Consider the following 21152-nt stretch of genomic DNA (forward strand, 5'->3'; position numbering starts at 1 on the left):
GAATTAAATTGATATCAACTGGTTTGGATAACAATTGAATTCTCAAGCTGTAATGCAGTGAACTTGAATACTCATCCAATTTCTGGGGATTCAGATCTTCTGCGGGCACAAAGAAACAGTTGCAGGCTGTTGCTGTCCAATCCGCGCTCTCTGGCTCGGTGCCAGGCTGTGCTGTGCGGCTTGTGACGGTGCACTGCTGATGCTCACTGTTGGCTTTAACTAGCAAAGTTTGTGCACAGGAGAAAAGATGACTGTGGGTCCCAGAAAGTCAGGAAGAGGACCGGTTCATTCCTGATGAAGAGCTAGTTCTGAATAGTGATTCAGCTGTCCACAGTTCCGACCTGTTCACGAGGCCTGCTGCTGGTTACTCTCTGGCAACCTCCACTCTAGACTCTAAGAACAAAGGAAAGTTCTGGCACTCGGACACACTGGCCGTTCCGTGGTTGTCCGGGCTGAGTCTCAGGATGGTCAGGAGGAATGCTGCGAGAATGTCCTGCCCTTGGGAGCCTTCTGCTCCTGGGCCGTCCTGCCCTGGAATTCTCCTTTGAATTCCCTTTAGAACAGTCCACAGAATCCTCTCCAGAATCTTACTGATCTCACTGAATCTCCCTGAATCTCTGTGTTGCCTGTTTTTACCTGGAGGAACTTCAGCCCGTTGATTGGCTGAAAGTTCCATGGGCATCAGAGTCCCATGTGGGTTACTCGGCCCTACCAGCCCCTGATTGGTTGATCAAGGTGAGATATGAGTCACTTACTCCTGACACTTAGGAATGCAGTCCAGATGTCCAACTGGCACTCCCTAGACAGATAGGCACCAATGGATGACCATTGATCATGATAGCCAGGCTTAGCTAAGTGCATCCCCCTTTGGGAGCTGTCCTTATCAGGAACCTTAAATCAGCCTGCATGAATAGTTTCTCTGTGGCTGCACCACAGAGATGAACAGAGAAATGGGGCCTCATTTGGGAAGGCTCAGAACACTTAATTCTTTCTTATTAATAAGCCTCGCCGCTACAGTAGGCATGGTGCATTTGTCTGTGAAACTTGAATGCTGTGCTTTTTCACGCAGAATCATTGGCAGGAGCAAAGCTTATTCAATCTTTGCGCACAGCGCTCTATCAGAAATACTTTGTCCAAGTTTTGAAGAGATTGTGGGATTCTCTGCACACGTTCACATCGCGTACCTCAAACAACACCACCATTCGATGGGAAATTGATTCTACTTCTTGCAGTTGTTCCTGTGGTTGCGATAGTTACAAAGTTGCACTTTCCTCCACCTTCTGCTATAGTATTCATTGGGTGAGCTTCATCAATTGGCTCAGAAAGGTCAACTGTGCTTCGGAAAAAACCAGCAGCAGTGTCTTTATTTTGTCGGTGAGTATGGCTGTCTTTTAAAGCACATGAAAAACACGAGTTTGTGGATTTCTCCAAATAGCAACGAATTCAGTTGTGCAGAGCTTTACTGCTTTCAGAGGGTCTTTTACCGACGTTGCTGTAGTAGAGAAGTGACATAATCACAAACGCAACCATTTGTGCTGGCTGTTTAACTAAGTATTAAGCTTTTTTAACTATCACATGATTTTAACTAATTTAACATCATCTCCAGAAGAGCACCTCGCACTGCTCACTGAGCTGATGTATGTGCCCATTTCTCAAAAAATTAAATATAATCTGAACTGATTTTTTTCTACTTTAAATGCTTTCCTACTCTTTTAATATTTCAGTTAAATCTTTTATTTTGAAGTACTTTCCATTGATATTAATCCTAGTCCCGATGAATGATTCTGGGACATGGTGCGTCTTGAATAATGTTCTTATAGGTTTCAGTTTGGAAAAGTGCGCTCTCCAGAAGCTACCGAAACCTCTAATGGTCACACAAAGCTTAATGCAATAGCAACGTTTGGGGTTGAAAAAGAATATAACTTGCTATGAATACAAACACTGTTCCAGGAGGCGTGTAAGGACTATTTTGGCTCAGATCACCTTACATTTCTACTCCATTAATATCGCTATTGAGTGCTAAAGGTAGGTCCTGGCAATAAAAAAAACAAGAAATCATGTAAGGGAAAAATGTATTTTTTTTCATGGAGAAAACCTGCACCAGGAAATGTTTTGTTTTGAAGAAGTGATTTAACATGATACATGACCTAATTTACTGGAGTAAATGCTCACACTGCAAGGTCTGCTTTACTACAAGAGAGAAGTAGAGTGAAAGATGTCATAATTTCACTGCGTTGTTCAAGAAAACATCTTTTTCTTTGAATTCTAAATCAATCAGAATTTCAAAGTGACACACAAACCCTTTGTCTGTATTAAAGAGATGATATTTTAAAACTGATAAAAATGTAGAAAACACGTTTCTCACTTAGAAATTTAGGATGGGATTATTACTATTACTAGTAATTACTAGTTGCAGTGCTGAACTCACCATGGTGCAATTCAGTTACATGATTGGCCAGTGGTTTCATGGATAACGCGTCTGATTTTGCATCATGAGATTGGAGGTTCGACTTCTACTTCTACCGGGTTCGTGTGTTTTTAAATCAGGCTACTCAGAAATAGATGTCCATTATGTGAATGAACCGCACCTGAAAGCAAACGTTGGTCGGGTTTCCTTCTTTCCAGCATGAAATAGTAAATCGTTACAAAAGCACCAGCTAATGTCCAATTAGCATTAGTCATTTTAATTAACATGAATATACTGTAAGGTCTTGGTACATGGGATTGGATTTCATCCACAATTTAAAAAAGGGCAAATTATATTTATAGGCTTCAGACACATTTTAATACAAAAGTGACCTAAAACTCTGTAACTTTCAGGTTAGTTTGAACCTGTAATGAAAAAGGGGCCTGAAACTTCCATTCTGTGATGTAACTGTCTCTAAAGTCGGACGTGATGTTTCACGGATGTGCAGTGTGCCTTTTCTCTTGTCATGTTCAAAATGACTTGCTGTGTAATTTCCTGAATGCGTGTCCTGTACTGCTCTGTTATTTCATTTAGATTATCTACAGTGCCTTGCGAAAGTATTCGGCCCCCTTGAACTTTTCAACCTTTTGCCACATTTCAGGCTTCAAACATAAAGATATAAATTTTTTATTTTATGTGAAGAATCACCAACAAGTGGGACACAATTGTGAAGTGGAACGAAATCTATTGGATTTTTGAAACTTTTTTAACTAATAAAAAAATGAAAAGTGGGGCGTGCAAAATTATTCGGCCCCTTTACTTTCAGTGCAGCAAACTCACTCCAGAAGTTCAGCGAGGATCTCTGAATGATCCAATGTTGTCCTAAATGACTGATGGTGATAAATAGAATCCACCTGTGTGTAATCAAGTCTCTGTATAAATGCACCTGCTCTGTGATAGTCTCAAGGTTCTGTTGAAAGCGCAGAGAGCATCATGAAGACCAAGGAACACACCAGGCAGGTCCGTAATACTGTTGTGGAGAAGTTTAAAGCCGGATTTGGATACAAAAAGATTTCCCAAGCTTCAAACATCCCAAGGAGCACTGTGCAAGCGATCATCTTGAAATGGAAGGAGTATCAGACCACTGCAAATCTACCAAGACCTGGCCGTCCCTCTAAACTTTCAGCTCAGACAAGGAGAAGACTGATCAGAGATGCAGCCAAGAGGCCCATGATCACTCTGGATGAACTGCAGAGAACTACAGCTGAGGTGGGAGAGTCTGTCCATAGGACAACAATCAGTCTTACACTGCACAAATCTGGCCTTTATGGAAGAGTGGCAAGAAGAAAGCCATTTCTCAAAGATATCCATAAAAAGTCTCGTCTAACGTTTGCCACAAGCCACCTGGGAGACACCCCAAACATGTGGAAGAAGGTGCTCTGGTCAGATGAAACCAAAATCGAACTTTTTGGCCACAATGCAAAACGATATGTTTGGCGTAAAAGCAACACAGCTCATCACCCTCAACACACCATCCCCACTGTCAAACATGGTGGTGGCAGCATCATGGTTTGGGCCTGCTTTTCTTCAGCAGGGACAGGGAAGTTGGTTAAAATTGAGGGGAAGATGGATGCAGCCAAATACAGGACCATTCTGGATGAAAACCTGTTGGAGTCTGCAAAAGACCTGAAACTGGGACGGAGATTTATCTTCCAACAAGACAATGATCCCAAACATACAGCAAAATCTACAAAGGAATGGTTCACAAATAAACGTATCCAGGTGTTTGAATGGCCAAGTCAAAGTCCAGACCTGAATCCAATCGAGAATCTGTGGAAAGAGCTGAAAACTGCTGTTCACAAACGCTCTCCATCCAACCTCACTGAGCTCGAGCTGTTTTGCAAGGAAGAATGGGCAAGAATTTCAGTCTCTCGATGTGCAAAACTGATAGAGACATACCCCAAGCGACTTGCAGCTGTAATCGCAGCAAAAGGTGGCTCTACAAAGTATTAACGCAAGGGGGCCGAATAATTTTGCACGCCCCACTTTTCATTTTTTTATTAGTTAAAAAAGTTTCAAAAATCCAATAGATTTCGTTCCACTTCACAATTGTGTCCCACTTGTTGGTGATTCTTCACATAAAATAAAAAATTTATATCTTTATGTTTGAAGCCTGAAATGTGGCAAAAGGTTGAAAAGTTCAAGGAGGCCGAATACTTTCGCAAGGCACTGTATGTGGTGTACAGATAAAACCAAACTGCAAGGTCTAATTCCTGGGTTCGGCACCAGCTGAACCTGAACATACATCATCCGATCTCAACATGATTTGAACACACAACCTTTTGATGTGGTATCAGATGCACTACCATCACACCACTCCCCATAAGTGCTTTTAATTCCCCCAAGGAGAAAAATATTTTTTTTTCATTCTCTCCTGTGAGAAGCGCCGCTCTTCCAACGAGGGTCTCTTCTTCCCAGACCACAGATTATTTTTCCTGTCCGGCTCTCACACAGAGAGCAGACACACTGTCTCCACTAATGTGTTTACTACATCTATAGATCTGACCCCCTTACAGCCCTGATATTCCTGGACAGGATCCCATATTGAGCAGTATTTCTCACGTTCTGAACTTACAGTGTGTACACAATATACTTTATACACAAAGTAAGTGTTTTCGTAACTCTTGGACGTTTTGTCAAAATGTTACTGGCATGCCAAAATTGCCCCCTCAACTGAACAGTCCCACCCCCCTCAGTTTTGGATAAAAGGTTTGGATAAAAAGTTTTTGAACACTTTCACTTACTTAACTTGAGCCGTAAAAAAAAATTGTACTTTGTCAATGGTCAGATAACTACACTAACCCCGAATTCACAGTTACTACATCAGACTGTTTGATGTGCAGGAGGGCTATCTGTCCAGGAACAGCACGTTACATAGTGTCTATGTTTTGGGGTGTCAACATTATTATGACCTTATTTGCTCAGGTGGACCAATGCCTTGCAGTAGTTTATCCTTATACTTACAATCGTTATATAACTAGGACTGTAGTTATAGAAGTTTGTACTTTCTGTTGGTTTTACAATGATTTCTTAATGATTCAGAACCTCGTTACCGTTGATGTTGTTGCAAAAATGAACACATATGGTTGATGCTCCAGGCAAAAATAATCACGTGAGTTCTGATGAACGTGGAACTGTTCTTCATCACTAAATACCAGATTGCTTGTCGTTATCTTCTAACATGAAATACTAATCAGTGGCATGCTTGCGAGAATTCACTTGGATGGTTGCAATGGCTCCGTTTAAACCGAAATATCACTACCCCCCTCAGGATTTCAGACCCCCCCTACAGATCATTCCCCTGGCGCCAGTCCTGGGTATAATGATGAACATAGCTGCCTTGCAAGCAGTGAATCTGGGTGTGATTCCCACCTGACCCATCAACAAACCTTTTCCAATGAATCTTTGATCAATTTAAAAAAGTCTTGAAGCTGGTAGGCTAGGGAAGAAGCACTGTTTGAGTGCACTGAGGAAAATGTGCTACTGTGCTGTGCTGCTCCAGTAGCGCAATTGGTCAGGTTGTGGTGCTTTTATAGTGGAGTTATACCGAGGTTGTGAGCTCAATCATCACGTGGAGTAGGTTCCGTTTTCAGCTGCAGAAACGTGCTGTTGAATTTATGTCGGTTCTTGTGTTACTCTTCCTCTCGATGGAGCTGTATTAATGCAGGCACACCTGCTTCCATGTCAAGTTATTTTATCGTTGCTTACAAACCAACACACTGCAGACACCTCTGATATTGTCACTGCTTGTGGGCCACGTGTTCCTGCTGTCAGCCTACCATGATCATACACCTATAGAAATATTACTGCTGTAGTACAGGAGCGAAGAAACAAAATGAAAGCACACCAAGTTTAAAAAGGTCAAAATGTGTCAAAGCCCTTCCTCGAGGAGAATGGGGTTCAAACCTACTTGTGCAGAGTATCATGTATTAAGAGGAGATTGCCTTAACCACTAGGCCACCTCCATACACACTTCAGCCCCCTCCGGACATGAGTTGCCTCTTTCCCCATACTCAAGGGTAATTTTCCTCTTCCACCTACAATTTCAACATTTACCTTGTGAGATGTCAAACCACAGAGCCTGTGCTGCACTTCAGTGTTAGCTGTAGTGGACACCCCATTGAACATAAAAAGCATATTGAACTCCTTGGACATAAGCCATTTCTCGTCACTTGCTCAGCGAGCAGGCTCAGCGCACACTGAATGCAGGTGTCTCAGAGCAATTGAGATGTGTCCAAGTGGCTGTAAAAGGGATATCTGATGCCAGTGCCATGGCTTAGTTCTCCGACGGCAGGCGTAGCGGCGCGCCGGTTGGAGTATTCTCGGTCGCATTTAATGGCAACGTCATGGCAACGTCAGCTCAAACCACCAAATGGAGACAGGCGTGCTGACAAGCTGACCCTGCTGATGCGGGATTAACACTAGGATGAGAGAATGCTGTGGCTTAGTTGGTTAAAGTGCCTGCCTAGTAAACAGGAGATCCTGGGGTTGAGTCTCAGTGGTGCCTGTCTTGCCACACAGTTTATCATTATGGAAAGCAACATGCTTCTACATTTAATTTAATGGAAGTGTTCATTTAATTTTTGGAACAACTTGTTTTTAAAAAAATCCATACAAATTGCGAAAGATAAAATACTCATCTGTTTTGTCAGTGCAGAGGAATTACTGCCAGCTGGCAAGGAAACAAAAACGATTTTTTTGTCTTTAGCCAAAAACCTGTGAATGTAGAAAAAAGGTGATGTGCGTTAGTTTTTATGGCACGGTCAGTCTGCATATCCTTCAGTTAAACATAACGTTGGTAAATCAAAAGTCCCCAGAGACGCATTTCAAATTAATCGGACCTCAACACCGTCTCCCCTAAATGTGATGGGGTTTCTTTGGATGTCCTTAAGCATCCTGATAGTTGCAGAGATTTCAAACTTTTGGCTAAAGTCAAACTACAAGAAGTTAATAGTTGAGCGCCTAAGTCAATATCACTGGGAATGTGACTATGTAAACTTAAATAGTATTTAAAATATTGCAATTTTGTTGTAGTTTAAAAAGATATTTTAGCTGGGGATCCTCAAAAATGATGAGGGTAGAAAAGAGAACTATTCGACACCATCAGGAGTGCTTAACGTGTGATAAAAGTGTTTTTTAATCACAAAGTGAAAATAGTGAATTTGTCTTTCACTTAGATGTTCATCAAAAGCTCATTAAACAATGAAGGAGAGGCTCGTGTTCCAAATTCAATTCGTGTCTCATTATCTTGCTTTGATTTTTAAAATGTACACTGTTGACTATACACTCTTCCTAACACGATTAAAGAGCCAAGTTTAGTTCAGAGGTAAAGCATCTCATGCATCGTATGAAGCTCTGTTTTCTATCACCAGCGTCTCCACTCTGATTTCTTTTTAAGCGTGATATCTTTTCTGTGATTTCTTTCGTTTGAATGCCCTCATGTGTGAATTTCAGCACAACACATAAACTCGTTTGTCTGTTTTAAAGAGATGCAATTTTTAAAACAGACAAAATGAAAGACTTATTAACTAAATACACATAGAAAACGTGCACCTAATTGAGAAAATTTGGACTGGGGTGATGTATTATTGTAGCGGCGCAAGCTCACAGTGGTGCACTTGAGGAATGCGGTACAAGGGCCAGTGGCGTATTGGATAACGCATCTGATTATGGATCAGGAGACTTTAGGATCATAATGCTCTTAAACCCAGTACCATAACCGTAGTGTGTTCAGTCCTACACAACCTTTCTATCGACTGAATAAGCCTCCTGTTCCATCTCCATCTTCTTCCCACACATTCCGGCTATTTCAGCACCATTATTGTTGGACCACAGTCACAGATACGTAAGGGACACTATTCTGAAGAACCGTCTTAAATAAATAACGTTGCAAAAGGTAACAATAATGTTTTCTTAACGTAACCTTACATTTGGGCGTACAATACAATTTTCTGTACCCTCAAATAAAACAAAATCTTACTGCTTTCTCCTGAGAAACACAAGTGTAGTGTTAAATCACAATAAATAATACAACAAATATACTAAACTAACACCCAGATGTGACAACACACAGCTATGACAGAACACATTGAAGACTTAAAAGCCCTTTAAATTTTTATTTCCTTAATTTCCATTCTCTTCCCTCCCCAGGATAACTGAAAACTAACTATAATAAAGACTGTATATGCATTACTTGTAATACAGCTACTAATAAAAATATACATGGAACATATACATAATTATTAATAAATAACACTTTTATTAGTAAATACGTGTAATGATAACATTCATTGTGAATATTTGTGGTGTCTGGAAAGCAATTTTAGTTAAATATAATAATAATTTTCAAGCAAGTGGTGCATAAGCTTGTTACTTAATGAGTACATTATTTCCATTACATTCAAGACAGTTCTAATGTGATCGATTGTTCTGCTTAGTCCGCTACTGAGTAGCTTAAAACCTATGAAGAGGTGGTTTAAGCTAGACTCCTAATGCAGTAACATCTAACGGGCAGCAGCTGTTATTTTAGGTTTGTTGCAATTGAGAACAGGTTTAGTACAGAACTGCTGACAAATTTCAGTGGAGTTTATTGTATATAAGTTTATTGCAATTGACCCATTGTAGCTACCAATCAGCAGCAAGGAAAAACAAACTTCACTTGTGCCTTTTAAAAAAAGGGAAACAGAGTAGTAGTTTATGTGGTAATTTCAGGTACAATGTAAGAACTAAAGTTATCTACTCCCATAGTAATGCGTGGGGTCCTATAAATAGAAAAAAACAATTTTAACCCGAAAACACAACAAACACAAAACAAGAAGTCTTCCAGGAACCTAGGTAAATCCCTGTAGTAGTCTAACAACTACAAAAAAAAAAACAAATGCAACAACTTCAAAAGAAAAAGAACATTAAAAACAAATCTGGGGAACAACAAAAACACAGAGTCTAATTCGAGAGCTTTTTCAAGTCTTCAGTGCTCCTCTCGTCTCAGTAGACCTCTCTCATATATTTGTGTACAGGTCAGCTGGAGGTACACAGCTGATGGTAATTTAAGTAGGGAGCTGCGTCAGAATGCATGGGCTTCAAAGGAAAAAGTCAAGGTTTATTCCATGCTGAAAAGAGAAGGAAACACAATGTTTCAGCTGTGGAGCCTTATTTGATTGTGACTCGAAGTAAACCTTTACTTCTTCGTTTGATGTTAATTTATCTCCATCAGATACCTAATAATATCTAAACTTGACAGTTGCTTTCAGTAGCTAAAGACGCTGCTCCAGGTGAGGCTCGAACTCACAACCTCGGCATAACTTCGCTGTGCACTGCTGTATAAGTACCGCGCGCTGACCGATTGCGCCACTGGAGCTGTGCAAAGTGTGCTCCTCATACAGACTGACGCTGCAGAAACACAGGGTGAAAACGGTTTCGGTTGTGGATCCATCTATACATGGGGAACACTGAAATAGCAAGGAGAATACAAGAAAAGAAACTGAAAGAATTGTGCTAACAGCAAAGGGGGACGGAGGGAGGTGGTCGGACAAGTAAATCAGCCTGGTAGATTGTTTGTAGCGACATTTTTGAGTCAATCGGCACACTGAGTTCTCTTCATGTGCCTTGAACTGTGCAGTTTGTATTTTCGTTGTAGATAGGTTTCTTCAGAAGTCCAGTAAATTGACAATAATGGAGAACTAGCTGACGCACCCCGTCGTGAAGACACTCTGTAAGGTGATTACACGTTTCATTTTCAAGTCGCCTCCTTTACACTCAATTGCTTCCTCGACACTGAGAGAACATGAGAAATGGCTTCAATTTCAATGTGAAGCGCAGTTCAGGCTCGATGGCTTCACATCTCCAATCAATCAAATAAAATTGCAGTGAAGCGATCTAAATAAGACTCTGAAGTACTGGGAAAGATGATTATTTTGAGCGTGCCTCCCAGGGTCTGCTACGAGGCTGAAGTTGGCTTCTTATTCGCCAGCTTCTTATGCGTGTTTTTCGTTCCACCTTAAATGCTGCTGCTGTGATGTTATGTCGCCTTTCGCCTGTAGATGGCTCTCTTCGATCAGTACTAATCCGGCTGGAAAACTGTAGACATCTTCACTGAAAGGGAATATCCAAATAGCGACTGTCCAAACTATATTTTTGTATGGAATATATTTCAGAAAATCGCAAACCAATTTTAAAAACTCACCATAACACGGACTTACACTGGGAAAAAGTGATTGCACTTTCTGCTTATTTCTACGGCCTCCCCCCTGATTATGAAAATGTCTCACAGTTCTGACACTGATGTGTGAAAGACAATGTAACAGACTATCAAAATCCTGAAGTACAAACAATTTTAATGCACCAGTTTTTTAAATATGACCCTCTGATCTTGGCATGTCAGAATACATTGGGAAAAAATATGGCACGAATTGCAATGTCACGTATTGTTGAGAATATCACTGACCTTGCCGATATTTGCAGGGGATACGAATGTTTTGCACATGTTGAACTACAACATGTAAAAATTGAGCTCCTTAGTCAATATCACTGGGAATGTCCAATAATGACGTACATCAGTAGCCTCAAAGAAACTTAGACTCACACATGGAGTTTTATCTTTGTATGGAGATTGGGAGAATTAATTTATACTCTCGTTGCTCATTAGCTAAATTATTTTAAAAATATGACACAGATTTGTTTGAGAAACTTGTAATTGCCTTAAAGAGAGTCTTCTTGAAGATGTGCACCAGCTAGCTCTCCACTGTCAATTGACAGGACTTGAGAAGAAACTGTTCTCATACAACCAACATACAAATTACACATCTTAAGGAACATGAAGAGAAATCCGTGTACTAAATAACATAAAACTGTCGCTGCAAATTATCACCAAGCTGTTTTATGTATCTGACCACCTCTTTCCTACTTTGCAGCGAGCACAATTCTTTCTGTTTCTTCATTGCTATTTTACTGTCTCTTTCCCCCATGCGGAGATGGATCCACAGCCGAAACTTTAGGTCGGTTCCTGTTACTCTGTCCGATTGAAAGAGCTGTATGAAAGGCACTCCCATCTCTGCAGGAAAGTTATTGCTGCTCTCAACACAATATACTGCAGCCAAATGTGATAGCGATACTGTCACTGCCTGTGGGCCACGTGTTCCTGCTGTCAGCCTATTATGTCATGTTCATCCACACCCAGAAACATTACTGCTGTAGCACAAGAGTTATAGGTGCAGTTGATAGAGCATGAATCTCTTAATCTCAGAACTGTGGGTTCAGTCCACACATTGGGTCCCTCTGTGTCAGTTTGATCCCCCAAATCCTCCTAGCATGACCTGATGGTGTAACAGTGATACCCAGTACCCAGCGTAATTCAGCTTTCTTTCCACTTGATTCAGATTTTGATCTGAAATCATCGGCCGAACAAAAGTTTGTCTAAATCGAGGGAGATCTGCTCTCAATCAAGTATTAAACACTTCAGCATTTACTGTTTGAATACCGCACTTTGTCAAAACACTGCAGCTTCTTAAGCTAATAAGTAACGTTTTTTGAGCATGCATTGTATTGTTAATGCTTATATTAAAAAAGCATAAATTCACATAATGGAATTTTGACGGAACAAAGTAGTCCAGCCCCTTTACAACATTACATACCCACTGATTAAAGCTTAAAACTACAGTAGCAGGAGTAATAATAATGGCAAGAACATGTTTGGAGTTCGGCATTTCATTTATTCTGCGGAAACATCGTATCGGAATGAACTGCCCGAGATAAAAGAGTAATTGCAGCTTCAGATCATATTTTCCAGAGCATTGCATTGTTCTGTTCATGCTGACTACACGCTTTAAATTTGTAATTTACTGCAAGCGTTGCTTTTCCAGATTTTTCTGAAATTCCTCGCATTTGACTTGACTTGAACTTTATTGCCATATGTAACCGGTGCTGGTACAATGGAATTCTTACTTACAGAAAGTCTCTCGATTGTAAAACAAGTGTAAAAAAAACAAAACAAAGTGCAAACAGTGCATCAAGACAATGTACAAACAAACAATAGACAATGTGCAAGTAAACATGCAGACAGTTTGAATATAAACAATACAGACGTGTAAACAATGACTGGAGACGTACAATAAATAAATTAAAATGAGGTAGATGGTGATGGTGTAGGTGTGGTCCGAGGGGGATGGCTAAATGTGTTCGCCAGTCTCACTGCTTGTGGATAAAAGCTATTGAAGAATCTAGTGGTAAGTGTCTGTATGCTCTTATATCTCTTGCCTGAGGGCAGTGGGGTGAAGAGCTCATGCCCGGGGTGGTGACTGTCCTCTGTGATGGCCAGAATTCTACCATGGCAGCCGTCCTCATAGAGCTGTTTAATCTTGGTGAGACCGCAGCCGATGATCTTCTGGGCCATATTTACCATTCTCTGCAGTGCCTTTCTTTCTCGCGAAGAGGTGTTGCCATACCACACGTTGATCCCGTTGGTGAGGACGCTCTCGATAGTGCAGCGGTAGAAGTTCACCAACACATGTATTGGCATCCCCCATCGCTTGAGGCACCTCAAGAAATAAAGGAGCTGCTGAGCCTTCTTCATGATAGAGTCAGTGTTCACAGTCCAGGTTAGATCTTTAGAGATGTGAATTCCCAAAAACCTAAAGCTGGTGACTGTTTCCACTTCTGTTCCATCAATACTGAGTGGGCTGTGAGTGTGTGGCCTGTGTCTCCGAAAGTCCACTATTAGCTCTTTCGTTTTCTTTATGTTCAAGTCCAGGTTATTGCTATGACACCACCGAAGCAGCTGTACAACTTCATCCCTGTAAGTGGACTCGTCATCATCACTGATCAGTCCTATTATAGTGGTGTCATCGGCAAACTTAATGATGTGGTTGTTGCTGTGTCTTGCTGTGCAGTCGTGAGTAAATAGGGAGTACAACCTTGGACTCAGACAGCAGCCTTGTGGGGTTCCAGTGCTCAGGGTGAGTGGTGTTGATGTTTTATTGCCTATCCGCACCACCTGTGGTCTCTCGATAAGAAAGTCCAGCAGCCAGTTGCAGACAGAGTTGCACAGACCTAATCCCCTGAGCTTTGTCACCAGTTGACTGGGTATGATGGAATTGAATGCTGCACTGTAGTCCAAAAACAGCATTCTCACATACGAGTTCTTAGTGTCCAGGTGTTCCAAGGCTGTATGCAGAGCCAGGGAGACAGCATCATCCACTGATCTGTTGCTCTGGTAGGCGAACTGCAGGGGGTCCAGGGACTCTGTGATGGAGGAGTTGATGTGTGACAACATCAGCTTCTCCAGGCATTTTATCACCACAGATGTTAATGCTACTGGGCGGTAATTATTCAGGCATGCCACTTTTGTCTTTTTGGGGGTTGGAACAATAGTGTTTTTTTTAAAGCAGAGCCAGCACTAAAATATTTCATTCCCGTCGCTGAATACATCGTGGAAACGGTATTTGCAACGGAATGCTGTCACACATGAAACCTTTTTGTTTTTCGGTTCTGAAGTTTGAAAATGAAAATAAAACGGGGGTCACCTCATAGGCTTGAAAGAAGTCCAAGCAGCATAAAAACCCGCGAATTCTCACAAATTGTGTTGCATTGTGCTGCACCTTTCTTCTGCTGCTTTTTTAAATCAGCCTTAAACATTTGAATGCATACCTTACTGCTGCTAATCACATTCACATGTTTACGAAGCTTTTTTCTGTCCGTTATGTTTTTGCTAAGCAGTTTCTCCATTTTCCTCGTACTGTGATTGTGAGCGAGCACAACAACACTGAAACAGTGTAAAGACAGATAAAAAAGTCAGGGTAAAACGCCTGACTGTCGGGAGTGGGATTTGAACCCATGCCTCTATTTGGAGAGCGAAACACAAAGCTTAAAAGACACGAAGCTGTGAATTTGCTGTTTTAAACCGCTTGGCTATCCTGAAAAATGTGTGCTGATTGTACCAGTCACATCCGATTTTCCGTAACTTTAGAACGATTGATATGACTGGACGAACACAATTTATGGCGTTTAGCATGACATGGAAAACGGTACCGGAGCATTCGGGTCCGGACTACCAGACTCAGAAACAGTTTTTACCCCCGCACTATCAAACTATTAAACTCCCAGCCTCTCTCACTCTCTCCTCACCTCTCACGTATGATCTGAACCTCACGGTGCCTTCTTTCTTACCAAAAACCCAAACACACATTGAAAATCTACCTCTACCATACATGTCAAAAGCTCACTCCCCATCATTTCTATCCCTTTATTTCATTCTTTTGATGCATATTTTTGCACATAACCTGTTACCTTTTTGTTGTTTTGCACACTGCCTGTTGTTGTTTTTTGCACATCGGCTGTTGTCTCTTTCTTTTGTTATACAATTGTATTGTTGTTGTGTTTTTTTCTTTGTACTACTTATGTCCGAGAGCTAGCTAAATACCATTTCGTTATTCCATATACCTCCGTATGAGTATAATGACAATAAACTTGAACTTTTAACTTGAATTTGAACTTGAACTTGACATAGTCTTGCAGGCAGTATATTATTTTATCGTTTACTCGTATAAAAAAACATGGTCTTCTCGTTCCTAAGTCAGATTTTTAGTGCTTTCGAACGTTACTTCCAACCTGGACTGACAGCTCACCAGATCTGTTTGTGATCAGACCATGGAGTCTGGGGCTGTACCAAGCGCACGTTCCTTCCCAATGCTGAGGCGATCATTCAGAAGATGGGTGTGAAGAGAGATAAGCTTTGTCGACTAAAAAACAAGGCAGTATATGCACGAATACTAATCACTGGCGACAGTTATGCTCTCTTACTATTGAGATCCCTACATTGCAAGTTTTTTTAAGACTTTGAAACTAAAGGAAAGCGGTGACAAATGAAACAGGCACAGATGGGGCTTGAACCCACGCTCTTCAGTTTACGAGGCCAACACCTTACCACTTGGCCAACGCGCCTTTGAGTAAGCATGGGAATAAGGTTGTTCAAATTATTTTTTTCTGAATCTGGTTTACATCGCCTGGATGCAGCAACAACAATAAAAGGTATACTTGTCCTTAAACTCGGACGTGATGTTCTGCAGACATGTGCACAATGTCCTGTTTTCTTGCAGTGTAGACATTTTGCTGTTCACGCTCCGCATTCATCTGCTTTGTGCGTTGTTAGTCCGCACCTGTAACATGTAATGTTAGCCGTCCCCTCTTCTTCTGTTTCTCTAGCATGACTGTGTCCTGCTGCTCAGCTTTTGTTTGTAAAGTTTGAGCGAGCGCCCCGTTCAGTGTCACTTTGTCACTGTGGTCAGAAAGCATTCTTGATTCTGCTTGAGCTGCTTCATGAATTCTAGCGACTGTAAGAGCTCTTTCTATAGTCAGCCCTTCCTCCTGCAGCAATTTATAGTCTCTTATGTGCACATTTTTCCACAAGTTGATCTCTTAACATGTCAGTTTCCAATACTCCAAAGTCACAAGATTTAGCCAATTCTCTTAGTGCAGTCACAAAAGCATCAACAGATTCGTCCTGAGACTAAGTTCTCTGCCTAAATTTATGCCGTTCCAAAACCACATTTCTCCGCGGTGTAAAGTAAGCGTCTAAGGCAGCTACAGTCTGTTCATATGTACCTTTTTCTCCAGGGAGATTGGCGAAAATCCGCTGCACGGGAGCCCCGATACAGTGCAGTAATGTAGCACGTCTCACGGCATCCTGAGCTTCTGTAGATCCACCGGCTATTTCAAAAAAATCTGTACGACTCCATCCATATCTTGTATTCCGTATACAAATCCGGAGCTACGAGGTTCAGTAGAAGCGGTGAAAAAAGCCGGGCATAAGCAAAGCTTCTCGGCGCGGCTGCCATATCTTCCAATGGGCAAGCTAAACGAACAGTCAGAAAATTCAAAAGTTCGTTTCTACCAGCAAGAGAACTAAAATCTGCAGTGTTCTGCTCGCTTTGAGTCCGTCAAGCACTCATCTCTCGTCGCCATAAATGTTGTGTATCTTAATAAAGAGACGTTTTAATATTATTTTAACTATTTTGTTAACTACACAGATCATGCCCTTACACCTTATATTCCTGCTTTCTACTCTCGTTCTGTTGTCTCGCGATGTCTACTCACTAAACTACATTTAGCATGACTTCTTGTTGCAGTTGAGCTCAAAGCTGGAGATGATCTCCATATTCTACCGCACTAACTAGTCCGAAACGTAGTACACAGTACACACTTTTTAAGTGAAGTCAGGTTGTTAAAAAATTAAACCAGCGCCCTGTCACAGAAACGTACCCCAGTCTCCCGCGCAACAAGCGGGGGTACTCAGCACTATACTGTACTAACGAGGAGCGCTTGTCTGCAGCTGAGCGTCAGCTCTGTTTACTGTCGGCAGTTATTTCCTCATTTCCAAAGACTTTTTCACCTGCTCTCAACTTTTAAAGACGGTCATAAACGCTCAAGAAGTAATTAATGTCAGTTGGAAGTCTGTTTCTGTTGTCTCAGCTCTTGATAAAGACAAGCCGTGCATGGGAGACTCCCTCCCTGAGGACGTTTGCCGTCACCCTGCGAGGGAGAAGAGCCATCAATCACCAAAGCAACCACTGAGACAGTTAACATTAAACACGTGAAATGCGAGATGTTGTGTTTTTTTCCCCCGCTTAAGGCTTCTATCGTTTCTACTCTAACGAGAAAGACCTCTTTATTAGAAGTGAGATTTTAACAAACGTCTCCAGGGGTAACTGCGACCTGAACGCAACGGCATCTTGCCTGTGGTACTTATAATGAAGTATATATTTTATTTCTTTCTACTCGTTGATAAGAAAAAAAGTGAAATCATGTAATTAGGGATATGTCTTTTTTTCATGGGGAAAACTAGCCCGAGCAAATGTAAAGTTTAGAGCAGCGCTCAATAAAAATGATCAGAACCCGAAAGCGCTTCTTATGCGGATCAGTATATTCCGATACCACTGGTTCTGCAGAAGAAATAAGAAAAGCCGAACTCAAAGCAGAAACGTGTTGCCATTACGGGTACTCTGTCTGCAGCTGCTTTAAGATCTACTCACACCGCGATGCCATTAAGGCTACCTAGTTAAAAAAAAAACATCGTCACCTTTTTGAACGTGATTATTAGACACCCGTTAAATCTCAACCGAGGTTTCTTGAGAGATCGTTCAGCGAGCGAGTAATAAAAAACTACTTCGCTTCCAACCTCTGCTGTCACTGTAAACTCGGACGTGATGTTCTGCAGATGTGCAGTGTGCCTTTCCTCTTGTCGTATTCAAGAGTACTCACTGTGTGAGCCTCTCACTGCGTGTCCTGTACTCTACTGTGATTTAATTTAGATAATGACGTGGAGTAGAGTGACAAGATCTACTTGAATATTTTCGGTTTGTGAAATGAAACACTAAATACACTACTGTAAATACAAGTAATGGACATTTAAAATAACCACAGTACAGCTAGAAGAGTGAAAGATAAAAGACTATTTAGAATGACATTCACAATAGACTTAAGAATAGCACATCCGCCCGAACAGGGACTTGAACCCTGGGCCCTCAGATTAAAAGTCTGATGCTCTACCGACTGAGCTATCCGGGCTCTGAAAGAAAGTCAACACTGTCGGGATCCTCGCAAGTCACGTGTACCATTCCCAGTAGAATGAGTGAGAAATACAGCATGACATGGGTAGTTAAGGGGCTCCCACAGTCCATCTTTCCTCACATTACTGATTTTTTTCAATAGCATTTTGACCTTTTTTCACATTCAGATTTTTTTCACATTTAATAAAATCTTTTAATCAACAACATTAAAAAGAAAACAAATGGAACATTTTTTGGAACAGTAATTAAAAAAAAAACTTTCAATGCCTTGGTTGTATACGTGTGCACACCCTTTATAAAGGGAGTTGCAACAGTGCTGAAATTTAAAGAGCATTTTTGTAGAGAAAACAGCCTTGATGTTAAGCTTAGGGAGCCTGTCTTTTAGAAATTCTATTTATTAACACCTTGCACAGCCTCCCGCCAGACTAACAAATATTTTTTTGGAGAAATTGACTCACACACCGGAAGACACTAACGTTTATTTACGTTAGAGCATGTGAATAACAGTTTAACCGAAAAAGGTTGTAATTGTGATTTTGTTAAAATTCAATAAATCGTCTATCAACAGTTAGAATTCATTTAGAAATTGTTTTATTTCATAAACTATAAGACAATTAAGAGAGTTTATAGGTCATATCCGTCGCTTATGTTCTTTTAACTCTAGCGTTCAGGATCCAAACCCAGGTGCGGACGATTGTGTTTCTTGAATCTCTTGTAATCATCAAAAGTCGATGTGTTGTCCTTCAGTACTTTCTCGAGTTGTGCCATGGATATTTTTTTATATGATCAATACTTGTCATGCTCTTTTGCATTTTCCTTAACAAACGGAAAAAGTTCAAGGTGTTTACGGCTGTGCTTCACATCTACACGAGAGCAGTACAGGACACGGAGTGAGGAGTTCGTGAAGCTTTCAGTTTAGTGCTGAGTTCAGAAGGAGGATTCGCTCGCTGAATGATCAATCAAGAAATCCCGGGTGAGATTCAACAGGTGTTTTCTGCAACAGCCACGACAAGTGTGAAGCAATCTCTGGATTTCCTGACTTTGAACTAAATTATTAGTTCAAATAATTTAGGATTTAACAGAACTAAAAGAGGTACATTTAAAATAGCAGCGCAACCCTGCAGCACGTCGAGTTTAATTGTGTAAACTGCATTTAATTGTGTAAACCTGGCTCTCTTTGAACACGAGCAAAGAGTTCTCACTCAACAGAAGATTGCGATGTGAGTACAGTAATATAAAACACCTGAAGATGCCAGGGATTGAACCCCGGACCTGTGGAGCAGTAAGTGACTTGTAACGCTGACATAAGAAATACTTACATAAAGTGCTTTTACTGACCATATTACAAATCACAGGAAGTAAGGTCTTAAAACATTGGGTAGTAGTGGGATTTAAACCCACGCCCCTGAGAGAGTGGAGCCTAAAATCCAGCATATTAGACAATTCAGCCACACTACCTCTGGCCCCTTCTCCTTTCCTCTCGTTGCTGAGTATAGGTGCCTTCATGCAATTGAGCCAGTTTTGAATCCCAGCCAATACATCTCCAAATCTTTTCAAATGAATCTGTGATCTTGTAGCACATCCTCTGAAACAAGCAATCGAAATTGGAAACGTCTTCTTCAACACTGAAAAGCTCAATTAGGATGAAGCAGTTGTACACAGGACAGCAGTACCGTATATGTTCTTGATTGATTCAGACTCGTTCTCAGTGGTTCTTGCTCACCAAATAACTTAAAAGCTGAGGAAGAACGCTACGAAAAATACTAATCAAAATACAAAATAATAATCATTATTAACCAGAAACAGCAGAAAAACTGGTCACATCTGTGATTATGTCGCTTCTCTGCTTCAGCAAGCTCAATAAAGGACTCTCTGAAAGTAGTAAAACACTGAAGAACTGCAAAACTGAATTCAAAATCATATTAGGAATTCTGAGTGATGCCTGCTGACATGCAATCCAATACGGATGTTGTCTTTAAATAAGAATTCTCTATGTTTCCCTGCCTTTTCCCTGGAGTGAAACTATTGGATTGAAGGAATTCTTATCACAGGTTTACAAGGTGCCGTTGATATTTGGATAAATCTATGAACTCGTGATTTTTATATACTTTAAATATCGGCCATATGCACAGAATAAAATGACAGTACTAATGATTTTTCCTGAGACGAAGCACAGCTTATCTTTCCAAGACAGCTGATAAAGGCAAGCCAGTGGATACTCTAGCAGAACATGGAAAAACGTTCAGCTTTGTAACCAACAAATTCCCCATTTAGATCTGACATGTGAGGTATGCTTTATGATTGCTTGAAGTGAAACCCACAATCTCTTTGGAACTTAGACAAGTTATTTCTGATGGAGCGCTATGCGGAAAGTTTTAATCAGCTCTACCCCTGAGGATGACTCGACTTGAAAATGCAGAACATTAACGTTTCACAGATAAAAGGAGCACAACCGACATTAAAATTGAGGGCGCATTGTGATTTGCACTGACTCAAAAGTGATCTTGGTAGACAAACTTCCCTGCTGAAGGTGGAAAAAATAATTTGTGTTGAGAAGAAGAAACACTTTTTTCTCTCTGCTTTGATGTTAAGCTGATAAAGTAGCTTTTAACACATTGCTCCACTTGGTGGTTGTAACACAAAAACTCTTAGCAGCAGTGGGATTCAAACACACACCTCCAACAAGACTGGAGCCTTAATCCAGCACCTTAGACCACTCAGCCACACTAACCACTGTGTCCTGTCTCTTTGTCTCATTACTTGCCCGGAGGAAGCCGGGTGGGTTTTGCTCTTGTCCGACAGTGGCGCTATGACTATGGAACCGAGTGCACCTGCTTTTCCTGAGATGCTTCCCCTCTCATGGTGAGATCTCGACTTCTTTAACACCTCTGGATACAGTTCTTCTGTGGATCGGTTATGTGGGAGACGGCACTTCGATACTAAGATCGAAAGTGATCTGAAACTACCCAGCTTTCAATCTCTGAGGTAGTTGTCACTAAACTCGGACGTGATGTGCCGTGTGCCATTACTTTTGTTGCGTTCAAGAGTATTCGTTGCGTGAGCTCCTCACTGCATGTCCTGTACTGTACTGTGATTTCATTTAGAGTACAGCGACTAGAATGCCTTGA

The 21152-nt window shown here is 41.1% G+C and overlaps 1 protein-coding gene and 2 non-coding genes across 3 annotated transcripts in view; all 3 read right to left on the reverse strand.

Annotated features, from left to right (window-relative positions):
- The window catches only part of LOC138242777 (zinc finger protein 271-like), a 362720-nt gene that overhangs the window by 264137 nt on the left and 77431 nt on the right, over positions 1–21152 (reverse strand). Inside the window, exon 2 of the mRNA XM_069198329.1 lies at positions 14405–14420. Within this exon, the coding sequence (XP_069054430.1) occupies positions 14405–14420 (16 nt within the window). The remainder of the gene's footprint in view (positions 1–14404; positions 14421–21152) is intronic.
- trnai-uau (transfer RNA isoleucine (anticodon UAU)) lies at positions 9731–9824 on the reverse strand. The gene is made up of 2 exons: positions 9787–9824; positions 9731–9766 (listed from the first exon to the last, which is right to left on the reverse strand). It is a non-coding gene; the product is annotated as a tRNA-Ile (tRNA).
- trnak-uuu (transfer RNA lysine (anticodon UUU)) lies at positions 17950–18022 on the reverse strand. The gene has a single exon. It is a non-coding gene; the product is annotated as a tRNA-Lys (tRNA).

This window comes from Lepisosteus oculatus, chromosome 14 (assembly GCF_040954835.1).
Source record: "Lepisosteus oculatus isolate fLepOcu1 chromosome 14, fLepOcu1.hap2, whole genome shotgun sequence".
Classification (NCBI taxonomy): Eukaryota; Metazoa; Chordata; class Actinopteri; order Semionotiformes; family Lepisosteidae; genus Lepisosteus; species Lepisosteus oculatus.